General features: G+C 36.2%; 1 protein-coding gene and 1 long non-coding RNA gene across 2 annotated transcripts in view; one reads left to right on the plus strand and one right to left on the minus strand.

The window, feature by feature from the left end:
* Positions 1-1845: 1845 nt before the first annotated feature.
* Positions 1846-24312, minus strand: part of LOC103101069 (uncharacterized) — a 43199-nt gene continuing 20732 nt past the window's right edge. Inside the window, exons 2-3 of the long non-coding RNA XR_008914834.1 lie at positions 9287-9587; positions 1846-2919 (exon numbers count right to left, since the gene is read on the minus strand). This is a non-coding gene — a long non-coding RNA (uncharacterized LOC103101069). The remainder of the gene's footprint in view (positions 2920-9286; positions 9588-24312) is intronic.
* On the plus strand, positions 21195-21749 carry LOC130456252 (ribonuclease K6-like). The gene has a single exon (XM_056809970.1). It carries the CDS (start codon positions 21199-21201, stop codon positions 21670-21672), a length of 474 nt encoding a protein of 157 aa, XP_056665948.1. The 5' UTR covers positions 21195-21198; the 3' UTR covers positions 21673-21749.

Below are 24312 nucleotides of genomic sequence, written 5' to 3' on the forward strand. Positions count from 1 at the left end.
TCACCAGACCTGGGGGGATGGGATTGAATTCTATGCAGGCTCAAAAGCAGTTGGAGGAGAAAAACAAAAGTTCTTCTGATCTTAGATTCTTTGGAGCTAGAGGGAGAACTACTTGGCTGGGAATATATACAAAATCTTAATCCTTTGCTTGATCAGAAGAAGATCTCAATTCTCAACTGGAGCCAGTCTTTGGGATAAAGACTCTTTTTTCCCTTAGGGGAACAACCCAGAGCATATTCTTGAAAAATATTACATAGGTCAAACCCTCAAAAGTTATATAGGAAAGAAATCTTAGGGACTTCCTCTTCCCTCTGCCCTTTCATTACTTTTTCAACAACTTTATATCCAAATAAACTAGATAGCTTGATTTATAATAGAACTTGAATCAGAGTCTATGTGTTAGGAGGGGAGCTTCAAATTCCATCATTACAAGAAGGAAGCTGAAGGAAAATCTGACTTACCCTTTAGCCTAGCCTGACTGACTCCATTGGTAACAGCTCAGCTTGGGGATAGGGGGAGGAAGTGTCACTTAGTATTCAATTCCCAAACAGCTGAACTTTTGAGTTCCTCCTTTTCAAAGTTCCTCTCACTAATATAAGTTGCAATGATTTATAATTGCATGCAAGGCACATTTTGCATAAACAGTCTCTGGTAGTGTGTTCTATAAACATATGCAATTATATATTTAGGTTTTCCTATAACAAAGCATAGTGACTGGTCCAATGGGCCAAGTTCTCTCGTTATTAATTAATCTTTCAACTCCTGTATCAGAGCTAATATGGTATAGACTGACCATCAAGATCAATAAATATAGACCTGTGTGTCTATATCTGGGGTGGTGACCATGTCATATTGACTGTCAGTATGTTCAAGCTCTATGGATTGAATATGTAACCCAGGAGTTTCTGTAGCAATTTTGGGTAGGAAAGGAGTTATCTGAGTTCAGTTATCCTGCTCTGTAACAATACACATAGTTTCCATCATTAAATATATCATTTTCAGTGTCCATATTTGTGTCAGAAGGTCTTTGTACATTTAGCGCATAGTTTCTTTTTCTCAGTTTTTCCTAGATGAATGTCTATTAGTTCTCTCCACATGCTTATTAGAAAAATCCACTAACTCTTCTATGGCAATAGGTGTTTATGGTGAATAGCCCTGATTGGGTCCCCTCCTTTCTCTGGGACTATTTTATAAACAGGCAAGTTGCCTAGTCTCAAAAACTTTATATGGGTTACCTTTCCATCAGTCAACTCACCCATGAGTCCTTGAATGCTAAGGTTTCTCAAAAGAACTTTTTCTTCTTGTTGAAGGCCTTGACACTGTATTCTGATATCATAACATTTTTCCTTCTGTTACAGATCTGAGCTGAAGCTTTGGCTACCTGGTTAGCATCTCTCAACTTCTCCTTTAACTGAGAAATGTAAGGAGGGTTCTGTGAGTAAGGTATAGATATTAGATAACTTCTTAAAAGTTTTAAAAACATTTTTCTGTCCATTTATTTCCTAAAAGCTCTTTAGGCTTTACGACAATTTTGCTTTTTGTGCCTTTTTGGTTCTGGGTTTCAGTAATCATATGTGCATGAGCAAAATCACTTAATGGTTTGGCAATAACAGCAGAGACTTCTGGGGGTGGAGCCAAGATGGTGGAGAGAACCAGAGCAGCTCCAGAGTCATCAAGAGAATCATCTCCAACCAATATTAAAATATTGCCACAAAATGAATATAGGGGTGAAAGAACCAACAAGGAGACAGAGTGAAACAACTTTAAAAAAAGGAAAAAAACCCAAAAGGTAGGCAGATAACATCTGGGTGAGGGGAGCAGAGCCAGCAAGAAGTTGTAGCAAGGAGTGAAGAGCAAGTCACACATTCCCCCACCCCATATCTGCTGTTCCAGGTTTAGAACCTAAGACCAAGCTAACATTCAGACTCTGAGATGCTGTCTGGGCAAATAGTGGTCCAAGCCAACCCACACCCCTTGAAATTTCAAACCTGTAGGGGGCAGCTGGGTAGCTCAGTGGATTGAGAGCTAGACCTAGAGATGGGAGGTCCTAGGTTCAAATCTAGCCTCAGACATGTCCCAGCTGTGTGACCCTGGGCAAGTCACTTGACCCCCATTGCCTAGCCCTTACCACTCTTCTGCCTTGGAGCCAATATACAGTATTAAGTCCAAGATGGAAGGTAAGAAATTTCAAACCTGTGGAGAAGTCTGAATTCCCAGCCCAGGGCAGTCAGAAGTGGTCTGATCTGTGTGGGCCTAGAGCAAAGCCAGTTTGGGCTTGAGATGAGGACATAGTTCACAGTTTAGGGTGGTTGATAGTACAAAGGGGGGACTGGATCTTTTTGCCTAAAGTGCCAAGACAGGGCAATCAAGGATGTACCCATTAGAACAAGTACACAGTAAAACCAAAAGCTTACATCTAAGCTCAAGGCTACAATTTAAGTACTTCTTGACCTAATCATAGAAATGTTTAAGAATTGGCATTTGTCAATTGACAACTTTAGATAAACTTTCTCCAGCTAATCTAACACATTCATTAGTCTCTCCTCATGTTCCTCTAGTGACATACTAAAGATAATTATGTCATCAAGGTACACTAACATTTCCAGATAATTTATGTGCCCAATATTTTTCTCCATTAGCTGTTGGAAAGTGACTGGTATCCCAAGATGCTTTGCAGTATTTGCTCAAACTGGTGAAAGTCAACTGGACAGATGAAGGCAGTCTTTTCCTTGTCTCCTTCAGACATGAGAATCTTGAAATATCCTTTATGCAAGTTCTCTTACTAAAATTTACTTAAAAGGACTTTTCTCATTCACAGACACATGCAAGAAAGTCACCTCAGATATCTGTGACCACTTGGTAGGGGGTGGGAAGCAAAGGAGAGTCCAGACCCCCTTCAAGAAGGAAGGCTCAGTTCATCTGGAAAGAAAAAAATGACAGAAAATAAAAAAGTTTGAAAGATGTGATAAGAGATTAGAAAAATATCATAAGAGAATTTTATTATTGCTGCCATTTACTAGAGATATCAAGTCACAGCATTGGCTAGAGCTTGCAGAATTTAAGTGAGGATGCCCCCAACTTTTGTTGAGATAATTAACTAGTTAATGATATGAGAATTTCTGACTCATTTATTATCTCTGTTCTCTTAAGATAAGCAGACCAACCCCAAGTCACAAAGAGTTGGACACAATTGAAGTGGTTGAAAGACTGGGGTGATCATCTTATATAAAACAATAGCTTAGAGATTTAGAGTACAAAAGAACTTTAGATTCCCTCTAGAATAAACCCTCCATTTCAAAGATGAGGAACCAGATGAGACCAGAGATGTTAAGTGATGTTGTCTCACAATAGTAGAGTTGTGATTCTCACCACTTCCCAACCTTGTCCCAAGACCAGTATACCTCTATCTGTTTAAACACATAATTTCACTTCGAGGAACTGCTGCAGAGTGAAATGAGCAGAACAAAGAGAACATTTTACACACAGAAAGTGAAACATTATGGAACAATCCATATAATGGACTTTGCTACTACAAGACCACCCCAAGGGACTGATGAGAAAGAATGCTATCTATATCAAGAGAAAGAACTGTGGGAGTAGAAACACAGAAGAAAAACAAATGACATCATTTCTTTATATGGATATATGATGGGGGTTTTGGTTTTAAAAGATTATTCTATTGGAAAAATGAATAATATGCAAATACATACAAGTGATAACATTTGTATAACCCAGTGAAAATGCTTATTGGATCTGGGGGTGGGAGGAGGGGAGGGGAGGAAAAGAAAATGAATAATGTAAACATGGAAAAATATAAAAAAAATAAAAACATAATAAAAAAAAAAGAAGCTGACCAAACAACTAACCAGCTGTTAATGATTCTTGTGAGTTTACAAGGTCCAGTTTTTTTCCCATTGTTATAATTTTATCTGATACAGATCTTGCACTTCTGCTATCTATTCTTTGATGTGTCCATCTTTTATTTCCTTTTATGGCCTCCACTGTATCCATCCTGCCTTGTAACTAAAATCCATTTAAAGTAGCTGAAAACAGCTGCTATAAGCCAAAATATTTTGTATGCCATGAGTCTATCTCTAGTTTTTAAAATCTCTCTCTCTATATATATTGATAAGTATGATCAGCTTCAATCCATATCAATGAATGATAGACAATTTTTATGTCACAGAACAAACATTAGAAGGTCTATAATAGGTCTCAACCATTAAAGAAACATACATACATACATATATAAACACGAGAGTTCTTGAAAGTCTCAGTGCTACTATACATACATACATATGATTATTTGCCATATGTTGATACACAAAAAGTTATTGGATCTAGATTAATGATTTGCATTCATGTGTTTTGCTATATGATTATATTGCTTAAATACAGTATATTTGACAATTGTTACACTGTATATTTATTAACTGCATTAATATTTGGATATTAATATTGGGTATACATAAATCAATCTTTATAGAGGTTGGAAACAAAAGTAACTGAGGGATATTATTTTCCTTTTACAGTTGAAAAGCATAGAAGTTTCCTAACATTAGTAGATTCAGACTATAAGAAGGAGAATATTTTAAGGAAATTGAGCAGAAAAGTGAAAGATTTGGAAGAGTATAGCAAGGCAGAGACTATACTCCCTGTGGCATACAGATACCACAAGCCCCAAACTGACAGTATCTCTGGCCATTGGTCATGTTTAGAATAAAACTGGTAGAATTGAGTTGGATGGGCAACAGTGGACCTGGAAGATTCTTGAGGCAGACAAAGTGGTAAGTCTGATAGATATGAAAAGACAGTGGGTAGTCTCATAGAAGCATGGCCAGAGGTTACCTGGCACGAGCATGTACAAACTTAAGCTGAGATGTTTCAAGGAAGAGGATCAGAAAACTATACGCTAATTTTGGGCCTCACAAAAGAAAAGTCTATAGAGTTCCTCCACCAGATGGAGCCATATGTCTAGATACTGATACAGTTAGGCGCTCTAGAGATTCCATATGGAATCCTGAGAATACAGAAAAATCTTTTCTGGGGCTGGGCACGTCATGACCCTCATGTAGCCAGTGTCCTGAGAACTAGACAACTATGGAATATGTTTCCAACAATGTTCAAACTGACATGTACTCCTGAGCTTCGGGGATCAATATCATCTTAATACTAAGATCAGTAGCAGCAGGCTTCAGATCTTTCCCCTGGTGCAATGGATCCAGTGTGTCAGCCTGAAGTCAGAAATCCTTCATTCAAATCCAGCTTTAGACATTGACTAGCTGTGTAACCCTGGGAAAGTAATTTATCCCCTCCACCCCAGCTCCCTTCTCTGTAAAATGGGGATAGAACATATAACAAATAACACCCACTTCTCAGAGTTGAAGTAAGAATCAAAGTTCCTGGAACATAATAGACAGTATGTAAATGTTATCTATTAAGTTTTCTTTTTCAACAGAAATCCGTTTTCCTTTCCCTCCCTTAAAAAAAAAGAAAACAAAATTTATACAATATGCATTGTTAAGCAAAACAATTCTGTTTGTGACTGTATACAAAGTTATCAATATCTTATTTTACCCCTTAAATTCATTACCTTTCAGGCAATGGATTACATGTTTCATCATCTCTTTTCTGGAATATGAGATGAGTGTATGGGTCATAGTTTTTACAGCTTTCAAAGTGGTTTCTTTTTATAGTTTTGTTGTATTTTACTATTGTTCTCTTGATTCTATTCATTTCATTCTTTAATGGTTTATAAAAATCTTCAAAATTGTCATCATAATATTGATGTTATTCTATAAATGGTTTCTCTAATTCTTTTTATTTCACACTGTATTGATTTATTTAAATTCTTCTCTGTCTTTTTAGGATTATCTATTTCTTTATTTCTTATAACAGAGTAGTACACTCGTATGTATCTCTTATATATGATATAATACCTAGTCAATTAATGGGCCTCTTTTGGTTTACAGTTGTTTTTTTCTCACCACAATCAAAGAAGCTGCTTTAACTATTTTTGTCCATAAGGGACATTTTCTTCTTTTGTTTAATCCAAAGATGTGTAGGGAAATGTTTAACAGCTGGCTCTCTGAAAAACAAATTGTATACAGGATACACTTTCAAGTTTAAAATGAAAAGACTTATTATTTCTTCTATCACTTTTTAAAGTCTAGAAACCAACAAAATAGTGAACCAAGTCCTTATTTGCTGCTTTTGTCCATTTCAAAAATATCAATGCTCAAAGTGAAAATTTAGTATCTTGGAAATGAGTACATTGGAAATGAGGTCTTCGTTTTAGAAATTTGCTATAAAGAATTTCCCCCAGTTAATCCCTGCTTTAATCTTGACTTTTTAGATATGTTTGTGCAAACAAATATAACTTAAAATTTTTTTGGAATCAAAATTATCCATTTCATTTTTTATGGTCTGCTGTATTCCTTCAGTTCTGAACTTTTCTTCTGAGATAAGTAATATTTTCCATGATTCTATAACTTGTTTATGATGTGATTTGGTATAACTATGCTATGTCATTTACCCATTTGGAGCTTATCTTTGTTTAAAGATTGAGGGCTGGAACAAATCTAATTTCTCCACACTATTTCCCCTGAAGTTTTTGTCCAATAGTGTAGTTCTTAGCCTATTGTTGGGAATATTTGTGCTAATCAATTGCTAGATTTAGAATGTTAGCTATCTCAATTTACTTCTATGTATTGTGTATCTAATTTGTTCAAATGACCAATCAACTTTTTAATTAGTACTAAATTGTTTTGTAATATTAGCTGCCTTTGTAATGTAATTTGAGATTTGACATTTATAGGCCCCTTCTTTTTTTTTATTCTATTCTATTTTTTTTTCATTATTTCTCTTGAGATTCTTTCCCTGCCATGTGAATTTTGTTAGTATTTTATCCTTATAGGATAATTGTTTAGTTGTTTGATTGGTAAGACATTGAAAAAGTAACATAACTTAGGCAATACTTTTGTTTTTATTATTAATATTCTTATAGTACCAAAGGGAAATTTAGCTTTTTTTCTAGTTTTTAAGATTGTTTTCATTTCTTTAAATGTCTTTTATTTTTATGGTTCTTTTGTGTATCTCAGCATGTAGATTTCCAAGAATTTTATACATTCTGTAGAAATTTAAAATGGAATTTCTCTTTTAATCTCTTCCTATTAGGATTTATTATTATATAGAAATGATGATGATCATTGTAGATTTTTTCCTACATGTTTGTTGAAATTATTTTTTCAAATAAATTTTTAGTTGACTCCTTAAAATTCTTTAGTTACACCATCATATAGTTTGTGTGATGTAATAATTTTATATCTTCTTTACCTATGGTTAGAAGCAGTTTACTGGAACACTGGACCTCTAACCAGGAAGACCTGAGTTCAAATCCAGATTCAGAAACTTACTAAGTGGATAACATTGTTAGTTTACCACAGTTTCTTCAACTATAAAATGGGGAAAATAATAATCCATACCTATAGATGTTTATTCTTTTCCCTTTCCCTATGTTATCATTTTAATTCCTCATTCTTGTCTTTTTCCTATGGTCAGCATTTCTAGTATCATGTCAATTAAAAGTTAGTGGCAATAGACATCCTTATTTTACCCCAGCATTTATTGGAAAGGATTATACTTTATCTTCAGTATATGCAAAAATTGCTCTTGTTTTTAGACATATACTGTTGATTATTTTAAGGAAAGGTAATTTATTTTTAGGTCTTTCTACATTTAAGGATATGACTTTTGTTGATTTTAGTATTAAAATAGTTAAATCACTTATATTAAGCCAACCCTAAGACATGATCAATGTTGACAAAAGTTCCATGCGTGGTAAAAAAAAAATGTTTACTTTTTTTACTCATTGAATAAACAGAAGACATCTATCATATATATATATATTTCCCTTAAAATACTATTTTCTTTTTAACCTCTTTCTTATTGACTTTTTTGTTAGATCTATCTAGGGTTCATAGACATAAATCAAGTTTTCCCAGTATTATAACTTTGTTAATTTCTCTTTTTAATTAATTTAGGTTTCTCTTTAAGTGTTTAGAAGCTAGGCCATTGAATGTAAATCTGGTAAGTATTAAAAAGTAATTCATTGTCTTATTTATCTCAGCAAAACAATTTCCCACTCATCTATTTTAATTGTCTATTTTTCTTGTATTTTCTCAAATTATAATTGCTACCCATGGTTGTGTGTTGTGTGTGTGAGAGGGTTTGATCAGCTGAAGCATAATAGATTTTATTCCAACCACTTAGTTTAATTCTGAGTCTTCATTTCTATTGCATTACTTATAAACAGTATATTGTTGCATATTTCTTTCCAATCCATTCCTCCAACTTCTTCCATTTTATAAATTCATCCCATTCATGATGACAATTAGGTTGATTATTTATTTTCCTCTATTCTATTCTCTTGTATTTTTTTCCCTTATGCTCTATTTTAAGTTACTCCCCCTTTTCTTTTCTTTTTAGTCTTTTATTCAAGTCTCCAAGTTTAAGGTTTGTTTTGCTCATGACTAATCCATCCCTGACTCTACTTTCCTTCTTATATTCCTCTTTTCTTCATCCTGCTCCTATCAATATGCCTGTTGAATTGAATACATTTCTACACCCATCTGAGTTCTCAGCTCTTGTGTCCTCAGATAATTAGAAACTTCATCATTACTTATTATCAATTCTTTAGTCCTCCAGTTTCCCAGACTGGGACTAGGAAGGGAATATCTTTCTATTCCTTAAGGTTGGCCTTACCCCATACTGCCATAAATTATCTGATGTCTATTGCCATAAAGTGTATTAAAGTCAGCGACAAGATCTGTGTGGCAGGATAGTTCAGAGTCAGATTTCAAAAATCTCTAAATGACAAGCTGGGGCTTTACATTTTATATAACAGTACTACAGATGTGGTGGGGGAGGGTGCTAGGAAGGATGGAATCAAGGGCATGAGTAGGACTGACCTTGGCAAGAAAGAGTCACTTCATCACCAATGACTGCCTAATCACATGATCCTTTCTATCAATTACTTAATTATTTTCTTACTCTTAAAAGATATAGGAGTAACATTTAGAAACTAATTACTTTATCTAGAATCTGAGCTCCTCTATTCTCCATGGGGATACTGGTCCCTATCATTTATTACCTGATCTTACTATTTCTTTTCATGTATATTGTCTCCTAGAATAAAGTATAGAGAAAAGGACTGAATTGTTAACATTTCCCATAGGATCCCTCACATAGTTAATATTCAATAAATACTTAAGAATAAAATTTTGACCTTCCAACTTCCCCTTGCATCCATGCCAAATAAATGCTAATATCAGGCCCAAATTAGTTGTAGATCTTCTGTCTTATGCCTTTTGGTCTATTCAGATGCTACAGTGACTGATCACTTTGAATAGAGCTGCTTCATTACCCCAGCTTCCATTTATCACATAAGGAGGCCACTACTCATTTCCAGGAATCAGTCATAGTCAACTAGTCCTAAATAGTCTCTTTCTCAGCTGTCAAACCCAGTGAAGCTGCCCAAGGACAGTCAAGATGTCTCAGAATTTCAGGAAGACAGAGAGGCTTGGAACCTGTGAAAAAATGAAAAAAAAAAAAGGAATTCTTTAAGTTATTGCATAGAACTTTGACTCCAAGGGATTCACCATAATAATGGAAACCAAAATGGATAACAAAGGATTTATCAAATTAGGTAAAATTCCTAAATCCTTTCAAGAAAATATTTGTTCCTTACTATCTGTTGTTGTTTTTAATGGTCAGACCTGGAAATCTTAAAATTAGGTTACTGTCAGTTCCTGAGAGATATGTCAATGTTGACATCACTATTCCTATACCCTTCCATACCTAAATTGAAGACTCCTTATAAACTGATCCTTTCTGAAGTTTCTTTGTCTGAGTATCAGGTCCCTTTGGAGTAGATATAAGATCTGCTTCCAAGTTAGTGTTCATAGGTGTTATGAAAAAAATGCTATTCACATCTAGAGAAAAAAATGTGGGAGTAGAAATGCAAAAGAAAAGCATATGATGATTTGAGGTTGTGGCTTTTAAAAGATGACTATTAAAAATACAAATATTATGGAAATAGGTTTTGAGTAATGACATGTATAAACCAGTGGAATTGCTTGTCAGCTCCAGGAGTGGGGAGGGAAGAGGGAAAGGAGAGAACATTAATCATGTAACCATGGAAAAATATTCTAAAAAAAATAAAAAAGAGGTGATCAGTGGATCTTATCTGTATTTTTCTCCAGTTTCAATATATACAGGTAGCTTTAATTTATTGTTTTTTGAATTAAAATATTTTAGCTTAAAAAAATCATATGAAAGGCATATCTGGATGAGATCTGTTTCCTTCAGAAAGAAATGGCCATTAGGTGGGATGCTGCTTCATTGTCACTAAGGGAGAGCTTATTTTTCACTGAAGCCAGTTCCACGTATTTACCTATCTCTTTGTTCATTTATTAACTGTTCATTAATTTTTGTTTGTATATTCATTTGTTTTCCACCCATTTTTCTATTTACCTATATTCATTCATTCATTTTCACATAATCCCTAATTCATTAGTTTATCTTTATCTATTTTTTCTCTCTACCATCTATCTATTTATGAATGATTAGGTCTTTCCTTTTTACCAAACTAGAAGTACAAGGGTATTACTCCTGGACCTGACCCCACTACTGATTGTTGAGTGAGTTTTGAACTGATCCACTTCTGACCTGGGTTAATTCACCCCTTCTTAAAGAAGCTGGTGCCCCTGTCTTCCCAATCCTGGAAGCTCACACCGTTGATGTCAAACTTAGTGCTAAGAACTCTTGAACTCTAGAGATCCTCTAGCCCCAGACACATTTGTACCTGAGATTAAAGTTATATGCCAACACAGTGACTGGTTTGCTTTTTTTCAGTGCCATATTCTTTTCTGCAAAGACTTTTTTCAGTTCCTAGGCTAGCTGGTGGACCTGATGATGAAGACTGGGAAAGGTCTCATAGGACACTGCTAAGTGGTATGTTTTAAGAAACTTTTTTCTTGCATCTCATCTTGATGAGTACTTCATTTGCCATTTCCCTCCTATATATAGTCATACTCAGTGATCCATTTATGCCTCTTTTGTCTGTGACTTTCTTGTCTCCCCAGACCCACACCCTTCCACAGCTATATCATTCCAGTCTCATTGAGTCTTGATGCTGGTCAGGTTCTTAGGCTTTTATTGTACCTCATTTTGCTTGGCTCATTGTGAAAGGATGAATTGCACAAGCAATTGCCTAAAATTGCCCAATGAATGAAGGAAGTGCCTTTATAATTTACAAGATATTTCAAAAACAACTGTTTTGGCAGTTAATATTGCATTTTCTTTTCTTCATGTGCTCTCTTCCTCTAATTTTTTTTAAAGAAAAGGATCTAGTTATTTCTCTAAATGAACCATTAAAGCTAGAAATATATCTTTTTTATTTTTGAGTAGAAGAATTCAACAATATTCCTTAAATTTATCCTCTATAGTTGTATTCTGCATCACATCAGGTTACAATCCAGATCAGATGATCAGTTCTTTATCCCATTAGCCATATGTGACATATTAGAAGAATGGGAGATTCTTAGGTCCTTTTTCTTTATCTCTTTATGTTCTGGCTTCTGAACACACTAATAGATGGAAAAATAGCTAACAAAAGTTACTAAAATGTCTAATGTCATATATTCAAATGTTTTCTAAGAATTTAAGGGGTATGTGTGTGTGTGTGTGTGTGTGTGTGTGTGTGTGTGTGTGCCACTTAGTTGAATGCAAGTGTCAGAACTGGGGAAGAAGATAGGAATTCCATAGTGAAGGAGCTCCAAATTATTTCTGGAAATTCAACCTGAACTCTGTCATTGCAAATGCTGGTTTGTTTGATGGAAAGAAAAGCTTAATAGAAATGAGAGAGTTTATTTATGACAGACAGAGAGAGAGAGACAGAGAGACACACAGAGAGAGACAGAGACAGAGAGAAACAACAACAACCTGGGAGACCTGATGGAGAATAACTATTTCTTAGGAAATTAGTGACATTTGTTGAAAACTAAGGAGAATGAGAAATTAGAAATTTTGGAAGACAATGAAAGGGGCCTCTAAGATAGGCCAACCAAAAAGCACCAAATATGATAGAGAGAATTAATGATGGAAGTAAACTTTGGGCATCTTGTGATGACCCTTGTCCTGAAAAAAATTGTAATAGAGCTGGCACAGAGGATAGAGTGCTAGACCTGGAGGCCTGATCACCTAGGTTCATAGCTAGTTCTGGTTGTTTGTGCAATATGTGTGTAGGTCGATATAAGATATGCATCCATATGTGTTTTCTAAATGTGGCTCATGGGATTGATATCTTTGGAATATGACCCAGTCCTCTCAAGAGAGGCAGCAATTTAACTTCTAAGGAGAACAGAAGGGTTAGGCATTTGTTTCTTCCTTCACCTATTTTCAAGATATGTACTGGATTAGAATTCTAGGTAACTACTCTCCTAAAATATGTCTGGTTTAGGAGTATAACACTTAATAGAAAAGCCATCTCTCTGGTTGCTAAACCAGAACTTAGTCTCTTTCTACCAAATGCTTGTTACATATTTTAAAAGGCCATCAAAGTAGCATATAGCAAGCATAACCATTTATCCATTCCTCCCACAGGTACTCAATGTCACTTTGAGGTGAGTATTCTCTGTATCAATCTGTGTTATTCTCCTTCCACATATTCAGTACGCAATATTAGGGTGCACCATGCACTCATCTTGCCTGGAAATTAGATTTGGTTGATTGGTTGTTGTCCATTGTATTCAGAAAGGACAAAATTCACACAACTGGTGAAGTGTTTTGACTTGAGCACAAATTGGATTTAAGTGAGGCATAATTGCAAAAAGCCAGAGACTTCATACTCTCTTCCAGAGACATCAAAGTCCAGTGGTAAGACAAGAATGAAGCCTGCTGGTGATGACTGAACAAACTCTATGTCCTCCGTAGCAGCTGCTTCAGCTGCCTTCATGGTCATTGGAACAAATTCTTTTCACACATCCCTTCTGTTGGGGGAAGTCTTCACAACTGACCTAAAGTTTTGACACCAGTCGATTAACCTGGTTTAGACTACCTACCTAGATGGTTTACCAGAGTGTGGCTGCTGTGCATGCTGCTGTTTCTTGGAGCTACATGTATGAGTTGGGTGGTAGGTAGATGCTAAAGGAGCAAAGTAGCCCTGAAAAGGACTCAGAAAACCCTCATACCAGAGGTACTAGTCTTCCTTGAACACCCCATACACACAAGGAAGTTAAGAGCACATTAATTTGTATCATTAGTGCCTAACATATAATTGATTCTTAATGTATATTTAATTGAACGTCAATTCTCACATCACTTGTCATATATGAAAAGAACACTTCTAATACAGATTTGAGGTGAAAGATCAGCAGAAATCTATACTCAGGTAAGTGATATTTAGTATACAGAACCATAATTTCACCTCGCTTAAGGGGATAGATTATAAATGGAATTTGGGGCTCAAGTTCATTTGTATAAGACTATCCTCATTATTGAAGACTGATTACTAGATGCTCCATTCCTGTATGAGGGGCCTAAATTAGGGCCAAAGAACTTGGGGAAGGGAGAGAATATAGTTCTTCTGGCTTTTAGCTTAGAGAAAGGACACATATGATTTGTCATTACCTTCAGGGAAAGGTCCATCAAAGTCGATAAACACTCTGAGAAGAAGCTAATATGCTAAGAAACCAGCCCTTAAATAATGTCTTTCTTCCCACTTTAGCACAATAGATATTTGGGGAAATTTCCCCTTGGATAAAATCAGTGACTCTATCTCTTGATTAAGCCAAGATTTCCCTGTAGGAGAGCTCATTCATTGTATGTAATGTCTGCTATATTAAAACTTACATAACTTCTCTGACTTCTTCTTTCAGTTGTATGAAAGAAATTATTTGCAATTCCCAATAGCGTGATGGTCTATATGATTGGAAAAGGAGTCATGCCTTTGGAAATATCTTGGGACATTCCTTTCCTATTAAAAGGATAGTGAGCAGGAAAGTAACTAGAACTAAAAAATTATTTCCCATACACTAACAATATTTTAGTGAATGAATAGATATCATCCCAGGCCAACATATTCTCTTTAAACAAAGCAAAATGGCTAGCTTGATGACCCAACCCCCCCATCTCCTGTTCCCTACTTGTCAGAAGCCAATCTTCCTTGTAGAGGAATGAGAGGAGATTCTAGAGATATCTATGCATGCCTTCCTTCAAACCAAATCTAGAAAAATTCTTGTGGGTGATGGGAGCTAGATGGCTCATTGGATTGAGGGCTAGACTTAGCCAGGTGAGGTCCTGTGGATGTGGCCCCAGATATTTGCTAGCTGTGTGACCCTGCTTAACCCTATTGCAGAGCTCTTACTGCTCTCCTGCCTTGGAAACAATGCACAGTATTGATTCTAAGATGGAAGGTATGGGTTTTAAAAAATATCCAACTGAGCATATCTAAACTACATAATATACACACTGTATACACACATGTTCATAAATATCCATAATTTTTGGAATCTAGGATTTTAAATCCTAAATAATGACTATATCCCTGAAAAGTCTCTGCATATATCCTCATTCTAAGGCAGTTAATTGAAGTACAGAAGGGAACAGAGGGTTCCTTTTTGTTGAAAAGTCTTCATGTAGTTTCATCTTGTTTCCAGTAAAGGTCTCTGCTTCCTTTGACTAAGTTACCACAAGGGAAGCCTTTCTTTCCCTCTAGTGTCTAGGCCCACATTGAAAAGATCTCTAAGAACTATCTTATGGAATACCAGGATCTCTAGAATTCTCTCCCAATTCAATTCTTTCCACCTTCTCTCACTGTTCTCTCCTCCTTGTCTTCCCTTTCTTCTTGGAATGAGAAATTTACTCTAAGTATTCTCCTCTTAATAGAGTCTTACTATATTCTCTCCAGAAAGGAAAGGAGGAGATTTGGCAGACATGAATTTATAGGTTCCATTATTCAAGAAAAAATTCTGCAGTACTACTCACATATTCTTCCTGTTCTGTATCAGGTTTGACATTGATGTTATCTGGTGGCTTTCCCCAGCTTTAGTGCGTTATCTGTTAATGTGACCAGTTCTTCTTATCTCTCATTTCTTGATAAACTGTCTTTTGTATGAGGACAGAAACTTTCATAAAAAAGGTGAAAGCTGAGAAAGAGTAAGACAATCACCCTGGGTGCTGGTCAATCTCTCATCAGATACAAAAAACTAAATTGGTTGGGTAAGTTGCTGATAGTGTGAGAATTGAATAAGGGATTTTCAACAATTTAGTTAAAAATCTAAAAGGATTGAGGGGGCACTTAGTACTATCATCCTAAAGACAATGGAAGAATATTATCTCAGGGGCAATGCTTAAGAGTTCAGATATGTAAAAGAGAACTAATTGACTGAATTTAAAACATGGAAATTTGGGTTAGGTAAATTCACAGACTATAGAGTGTCACTTATCTTGCATGAAAAGTTAAATGTAAGATCCTTTTCTTTTTCATTTTCAAACCAATCAGACTAGAAGACAACTAATGAGTTGTATCCAGAAAGGAATTATTACTATTTTTAATATTTTTTTACTTTTCTTCTTAGAATCAATACTTTGTATTTGATCTGAGGCAGAAAAGTAGTAAGGACTAGGTGATGTGCATTAAGTGACTTGCCCAGGGTCCCTCAGCTAGGAAGTATCTAAGGTCAGATTTGAATCCAGGATCTCACATTCTTGGGTCTGACTGTCTCTCTATTGAGCCACCTAATTGTTGCAGGAATTTTAATTTTGTTCATTTTGGAAATATCTTAAAGATATCAGGCAAAATGATCCAATATGACTTAATTTTTACTTGATGGAGAGAGGCAGCTAGAGGGTTAAAAGATTGAGAATATAAGGCCCTGGGAGAAAGGAATGTACGTGATTAGGGAATTTAAGATCATGAAGATGAGAGAGATTATTTGATACAATTACCTTACTTCTTTGATAAAGAAACCGAGATCTAGGGAGATTAAGAAATGTATTTAATTTCATATACCCAGGGCTGGTTTCTGAGAACCAAGACTGAGAAAGTAGAAGAGGTGTATATGGTAGGTTGGGAAGCATCAGGAAAAAGGAAAATGAGGAAAATGTCCACTTTATAGGAAGAGATTACAGGTAATCAGAGGAAATAACAAATCTTCAGGAACTGTCATTAAGAGAACAGTGGGGTGTGGAGGTGCAGGAAATGTGTCAAGAGTGTTGCCTTTTTCCTCCTCCACTTATTTGTAAAAAATTTAATTTAATTTAATTTAATTTTCCTCCTCCACTTCTGAACAACCAACTGAAGAATTCAGGTATCCAAGGTCATGGTTTTGGTTCGTGACCCACCAAACTCCTCCAGTTGGTTTGGCAGACTGAGTAAGACTCTTGGCTTAAACTTAGAGTAAAAACATTTTACTCTAAACTCTCAGGTATCAGTCTGGAGGCAAAATTCAGAAGTTCCTTCTCTGGTGATCAACTTACAAAAGTGTTTCCTAGAGTAGACTTTTTTTCCCTCAATTACTGTGTCTCTTGGCTCTTTCTTCTGACTATTATCTTTGTCTGTCCAGAGTGCTTCTCTGTGGGCATGACCCCTCAGAGGCCAACACCTGTACCTCATGTAGGAAGATGAAAGCTTGTGGTCCTTTGGTAGTCATTCTGCTGGTACTTCTCTCTTTCCTAATAATTCTCATCTTCTATCCCTTCTCTCACAGACCCTATGACATGGTGGCTAATATCTTACCCTCACCACAGAATCAGGCCATCTTCTCTCTCTCTCTCTCTCTCTCTCTCTCTCTCTCTCTCTCTCTCTCTCTCTCTCTCTCTCTCTCTCTCTCTCTCATACTGTTCTTTAATAATATTCCTTACTCCTCTTCCTTATTGGTTTTATGTAGTAACTCATTCATACCATCTGGTGTCTTTCAATTGCCTCCTCCCCATGATACAAAGGAAATGGCAAAGGAGTTCACCATGGAATATACATTATATTAGAGGTAGAACTGAGAAGTCATAAGGAACCATGGGATTATAATTACATGAAATATCTTTCTGGAAGTGACTAAAGGAGAATTTTAATAATTGTCCCCTTTCTTCCTCAATTCTAATTACTTTTACTACTTTTACTCTTTATTCCCTTAACATGTATAATTTATAACATCCTAGGATGTTAGATCTGGACTAGGACTTAGATCTGAGCTGAAAAAGATCTTAGAGGATATTTAGTCCTAATGCTTTAATAGGTGAGGAAACTGAGTACCAGAGAAATTAATTGATTTGCCCATTTGCCTCATTAGATGGTAAGCATCGAAGGTAGGATTTGAATAGAAATTATCTAATTCCAAAGCCAGTTTTCAGTCCATTGTACCTTGCTCTCTCTCTTACAAGTTCTCATAATGTTTTTGCATGTTCTTTTGAAGGCCTTCTTAAATCTTTGTCAAATATATATTCTGTCTCTCCTGATGACTATTAAGTTTCCTGTGAACAAGAATCACTACAATCCCCTTCTTACAGGTAGATTATGCTTTAATTTTTTTTTATCTCTTACTGTTATAATTTTGTAGTACAATACAATCATAATTCAGTCTTTAAGTGGACACCTCTTAGGTGGCAGGGGAAATTGGGCATATGTTTCATTTATTTAGAGATAGTAAAAGATGAGAAAAATGGCACCTAATATTAGAACTTGGTAGAAATTATATGAAGAGGTCTCACCTTTGAAGAGCAAAGAAAGCAAATGTTTGTTTTTCTGCTAGTCTATGGCCACCATGATTTGATCCTTTTCAGAAGCATAATCATTGATTTAGAAAGAGCAGACCTCAATACTGTTTATGTAAGAGTGAATTTTACCTAGCACAGGAAGTCATTGAAAATTTAGTGATATAATTTGGTATGTGGTCTCCTTTTATAATACATCAGTTCTCTGATTTGATCCAAGTTCATTTTATTTTTTACCATTTTCCCATAAGTTGCTAGCCAAGACCTTTAAATAAAATAAAAATTTCTCATTCAGGTACACAAAAGGGAAAAATGGTTTTATCTGTGAATCAGTCAATAGGTATTATTATGTGGATTATTTGTGCCAAGTGATGTACTAAGTTTTGAGGGTAGAAAGAAAATCTAAAGCAGTATCACTGCCCTCAAGAAGTTCACAATCAAATGAGGGAGAGAAGATGAAAATAATTATATATATACATAATCTATCCTATGTAAAGGGAAGGCAATTTCAGAGGGAGGGCACTTGCAATCGGGTTTTCAAGGGGAAAGAAAGGAGGAGATTGGGAAAGACTTCTTACAGAAGGTGGGATTTATAATGACTCATTTAAAAATATTTTGTTTTAACTGGCTAATATCCTCTTTCTCACCTTTCTACTTCAATCACTTCTGCATTCAGTGTCCTTCACCTCTATTAGGCATTGTGTAGCATGTACCCTCACTAATACTCTGGAATTTTGATTTGTCATTAAGCTGATAAGAGCAAAGATCCAATGATCAAATAATATTCTATCACATTTACATATCATAATTTTTTTAACCTATTCCCCAATTTATGGTAACTCCTCTCAGATTCTTATTCTTTGCCACCTTAGGAATACATGTAAATACTTATGTATATTTTTAATGTTTGTTTTGTTTAAGACTAATAACTCTCTTAATACACTCTTCTATTTCTCTCTGACCTCTTTACCCTTTCCCTCCTTTTACATTTGGGCTTTTATGTGTGTATATGTACTGCATGTTTTGTATATATGGACATATATTTGTTTATGCATGTGTGCATGTGTATTCTTCCTTCTTTTCATGAGCTCAGATGAGTGAGGTTCAAGATTCAGATGCTTCTCTCCTCCAACACTCTTTGTTTATATAGTTCTTCCTTTATAACCTGTTAATGTGAATTAGTTTCCTTTAATTTACCTTTCCTTTCCCCTTGGTCCCAATGTAAAGGGTTTCCTCTCTTTCCATTCTTTTCCCAACATCATCAAGAAATTAAAAAAAATCACTCCCAGGTTTTGCCTTTTCAGACTCCTTCTATAGACTCTAACGATATTATGTTCTACAGGGGACATATACTTGAATTTAAGTAGTTGATCCTTATTTAATCCTTTATCATTGTTTATTCATGCTCGCCTTTCTATGTTTCTCCTTATTCCTGTATTATTCAAAGTTTCTCCTCAGCTTTGCTCTTTTCATCTGGAATACTTGGAAACCCTCTAGTTCACTACTGGTGCTTGTAACATTGCACTTGATTTTAATGGGGAAGTTATACCTTAAGCTCAAATTGTTTGCTTTCTGGTAAATCATATACCAAGTTCTCTACTCCTGTAGAATACATCCTACTAAATCATGTGTGGTATTGATGGTGGCTCCTCAGCATTAGAATTCTTTCTTTCTGATAGCTTGCAATTTTTTATCTGCCTGGATGCTCTAGATTTCAGCTACAGTAGTCCTGGAAGTTAAAACTGTGTGATTTCTTTCAGAAGTGAACAGTTTATTCTTTCTACTTTATTCTGGGAGCATAAAGATATATGGGCAGTTTTCTTTTAAGATTTCTTACACTATTATGTCTATACTTTTTGGTTACAGCATTCAGATAGTCCAATGATTCTTAATTTTTTTTTCTCCTCAATCTATTTTTTTTTTAATATTCCTCTGACAATAGGCTTGGGACCTAACTTCATCCTTTATTTCTGTGGACTTCTGTTATCTGTCTCTGTGGGCCAGGATGAACTGGACAAAGGACTCATTGTGCTTTTTTGGGGGGGATTTACTTTTCAACAGGATTTGGTCTGTGAATTTTGGAAGGAGTTTGTCAACAGGAGCCCACCACACTGCTTTCTATTGCTCCATTGTCTTGATTACTCCTCATTTGAACTGCCTCTCAGAGGAGTCCAGAAAAACCAGTAGGTGGAGGTAAGGATGAAGAAGAATGACATGCTTATTGAATTTGAATAATGGTTGGTCAAATTTGAGAGGAATCATGAATAACATTGAATGAAAGGAACTACAACCAAAAACACCTTGGCATTTCAGAATATAAAATCCAAACTAATAAAATGAAATTAAGTGGAAATAAATGTAAGATCTACAGGTGGGTCCACAAAATCAAAAATAAAAGTTAGGAGAGAACAATTCATGGAGAAAAGTTTTGGAGGTATTTCAGTTTTATGACAGAATAGGGAACTAAAGATCACTGAATATTAGAGTTTAAAGAGTCCCTTGGAGCAACCCAGTCAAATCATATTTCCCCACCAAACTTAAATTTATAAGCCTGAGAAATGGTCATTTAGTCCCTTCCTGATGATTTTCACTCACTTTATCTTGAGGTATACCACTAACAATTTGGATAAACTAGTTGTTAGGAAATTCCCTTAAATTATTCCCAAATCTGCTTATTTTCAACTTCTACCCATTTCTCTTGATTTTGCCATTTGGTCCCAAACAAAGCACCTTACAACTCTTCAGACACTTCAGCACTGATGTCATGTCTTCCCTCACCTTGGGGAGGGATTAGACAGCCTCTAATGACACTTGTAGTTCTAGATCTGTGATCCTGTGGGCCTTATCTTCTTTATATCTCTAGTTCCTTTAAAGTCCTTCTTAGTTCTAGTTGCTCTTCTCTTTATGTTCTCCATCTTATGAATGCCCTTCTTCACCTATGGCACCTGAACTGACTGTGGTATTTCAGCTGTGGTCTGATGAGCTTTTGTGGTTTTTCTTGGCTTCAGGAGAACCTGGGTGGACTCAATGAATTTTAAAGCAAGACCTTTTGACATCAGTAGCTAGAACAAGACCTGGTTTTTAACCAGCTCTGGAGTGCAGACCATCAAAATTAGTAGAGAAGAGTAAAGACAGTGTGAAGTAGAATGGGCTCTGTAGTTTTAACCTGAGTCATAACCTCTTTCTTACTGAGGGAAAGGAAAGAGAATCTTGTCTTCCCTTTCATAATCATATCTTCTCACAGTTCCTCAAAGGGCACTTCGCACAGTGTTTGGTCAATAAATAAATGTCTGACTGAATGGGGACTTGACTGACAAGGGATACTGGCACAATTATTGTACCACATAGAAAATATGCTAAGAGACAGGTGTCAATTCTTTGTTCCTTTTTCCTTATTTTTTTTCCCTCCTCTTCCCCTCTGTAGGAGAGATGGCTCAGAATGTGATGGGAAACTCACAATTCTTGCTGCTGAGGCTTTCGTTGATGGTGCTTCTGGTGTACTCACAGCCTCCTCCGGGTTTCAATTGGGCTCAGTGGTTCAATGAGCAACATGTGCAATACCCCAAGAGCAATGCTCCCAATGACAATCAGTATTGTAATGCAGAGATGTACCGGGTGAATAACCACACCAATGTATGCAAAGCCTTTAACAGCTTTCTGCACAACCAGACACAGAATATCATCAATGTTTGCTTGAATCCCAACACCCCCTGTAAGAATAGTAGGACAAACTGCCATAATAGTACATTCAGAAATGACATCACTGAGTGCACATTGACCAGAGGCCAATTTCCTAACTGCCAGTACAGAGGCAGGGCTGTAATGAAGTACTTCGTTATTGCCTGTAATAGCATTGTGCCACGTGGTCCATTGCTTCCTGTGCATTTAGATAATACCTTTTAGGGCCCAGGCCAGGTATTTCTCCTCTCACTCCCTTGACTCCTGACTTCCCGCTATTTTGCCCTTCTACTTCAAGTCTCACATTGTGTAACAGTTAAAATTTAGTTTCTCTACTAAAAGTATTATATTTTTATGAGGTTTATTAAAGATTAAGAAATAAAAGAAAATACAAAATAAGAAAGCACATGCCTAGGAGGGCCGAAAAGGCCAATTCAATTTCACTTACTACATATTGAGAGAGGCGTGGCTTTGGAAGCGGAAGCAGGAAGAGAGACCTCAAGTAGGTGGAGAGTCAGCCTAAATACAATTTCTATTCTCGGCCCATGTGGGAGTTCAGGTGAGGTTACAAAGCATTCTGGGAAGTAGCAAGGACTTGTGGGGATTGAAGTCTGGGGTTCAAATCTCCATTTTTACAATTGGAATATTGCTCTCTTGCTTTTGTTCCTTCCCAAGGAACTAATCCTTCTCTTCCCACTAACCTGTCAGTAGTTTTCCCAGATGAGGCTCTTTTAAGTCTGAGCTGACCTTTCTGGATGGCTGTATTTGGTTCCCAGCCATTATTTCTTAACCATGCTCTTTTGGATGCAATTGGTCTCTCATATTCTCACTGTGGCATTGATGTGGAACGGAATAGATGACTTCCTCCTAGCTCACTCTCTTCCCCTATTCTATCCCATGTATCACCTTCGATCCAAGTGGGTAGATAGGTATGCTTTTATTCTAGCTCCTTGCTGTTTCTTCACAATGTTACCTGCTCTCCTTTCTTCATTCCCCAACAACAGCTTGTAATCTACCCTAGGTATGTTGCCTTGAGTTGCCCCTTGCCCCACACCGTCTCCTAGATATATGGGTTTCTTTCCTAAAATGCAAGCTCTTTGAGGGCAATAATTATGTCCCTTGCTGACATTTTTATCTCCACCGACTGGCACCTAGGAATTGCTTACTTAATAAGTGCTCATATATCTATGTATCTAATCCCATTAATAGAAGAATGTAGTGTTTTTTCCTGTTTCAGTATTTCACAAGTTATTCTCTACAAGCTGTACTGTGGGGTTAATCCTGATGTGTCACGCTGGCTTCAATAAACACTTTCTTTTGGCATGCAATTTTGGAGAATCTTCAGTTATTAGCAATGAGACTTGGCCTGTGATTATACCAGTATAGGAAATTAACTTCCAGTTGAGGGAGTGGCCTCTATGAATGAAACTTTTCACCTTCTTTGAACCTCATAGGCTTAGAGAGTTATCTAGAGCCTCCCCAAATTAAGCGAGTTAGTAGGTGTCAGAGATAGGACTTGAACCCAAATCTCTCCTGATTGCCAGACTAGTTCTCTATCCACTTCTCCATGTTGCTTATCTTCTTAGTCATAAGAACAAAATCAAAAGAAGAAAAGAAGCTGGAATGAGGGTGACAAAGCAAGGGTGAAACAGAGCTAAGGTAAGATGGAAGTAAGGGATTAAGGAATAGGAGACGGATAACTTTTCCTTGCAGTGAATGAGGCATTTTTCTTAAGGGAAATTTTAGTAAAGGTCTGATCTAGAAGCCAGAATTAGAGAAACTGGTGACAAACAGTATGGTTCCAATATCAAGAGCCCATGAATATATGGAAGGGCTAGCTGGTAAGTGGATAGAGCACTGGGCTTTGAGCTAGGAAGGCCTGAGTTCAAATCCAGCCTCAAACATGTCCTAGTTATGTGACCATAGGTAAGTCATTAAACCTCTATTTACCTTCTAGATCACTGACAAAAAGGTAATCCACTGGAGAAGGAAAAGGCATACCTCTCCAGTATCTTTGGGGAGAAAATCTCATGAATAAATGAATATCCAAAGGGATCACAAAGAATTAGCTACAATTAAACAACAATAACAACAACTTCTTAAGTAGGAGGGATAATTGAGAGAGGAAAATGACTGCAGGATTTGGAGACAGAAGTTGGAAGGCTGAATGCCCAGAAATATGTTAACACCAGACTTCAAATGGAAGAATAGGAAGGTCTCCTTCAATCAAGCAATCATTCAGCCAAGGAGAATATACTAAATACCTATATGCTGGTTGCTAAGTACCTATGTGTGGGGAAAATAAATACTAGAAGTGCAATCTTGCAATCTAGCTGGGTAAGGCAATGTGTTCATATAGAGATATTTGCATGAGTTTGCAGGGAAAGATAGTGTTTTCCCTTCTGTGACATGACAAATGCCATTTTAGAATGAACCTCTAACTCATGTGTGAGTGTATATTTGTCTTCTTTACCCCAGTTCTTGTGAAAGACCAATCAAAAACCAAATAGAGTTCACCTAGCCTCTGAGGCTAATGGCACACTAGCAGATTAGAAAGTCTCTGTCTTTATTCTACCAGAGACACAACAAACTGACTCCTAGGCCAGTAGCTTAGTGGTCATGAACTCAGCATGACTACACATTTCCTATATAGTATACATAAATATATATATAGCATATATATATTTATATACATAGTATAAATAAATAAAATACATTTCTTAGTATGAATTACTATAGGAAATGGATTATATTGACATGCATATTTAGCCTATGCAATACTTTCCTCTGCTGTTTCCCTGCCTAAGCTTGTAACAGAGTAGAGAATAAACATTTTTAATTCTTGAAGTTCTAAATTGAAATTAA

Source organism: Monodelphis domestica, chromosome 1 (genome assembly GCF_027887165.1).
Source record: "Monodelphis domestica isolate mMonDom1 chromosome 1, mMonDom1.pri, whole genome shotgun sequence".
NCBI lineage: Eukaryota > Metazoa > Chordata > Mammalia > Didelphimorphia > Didelphidae > Monodelphis > Monodelphis domestica.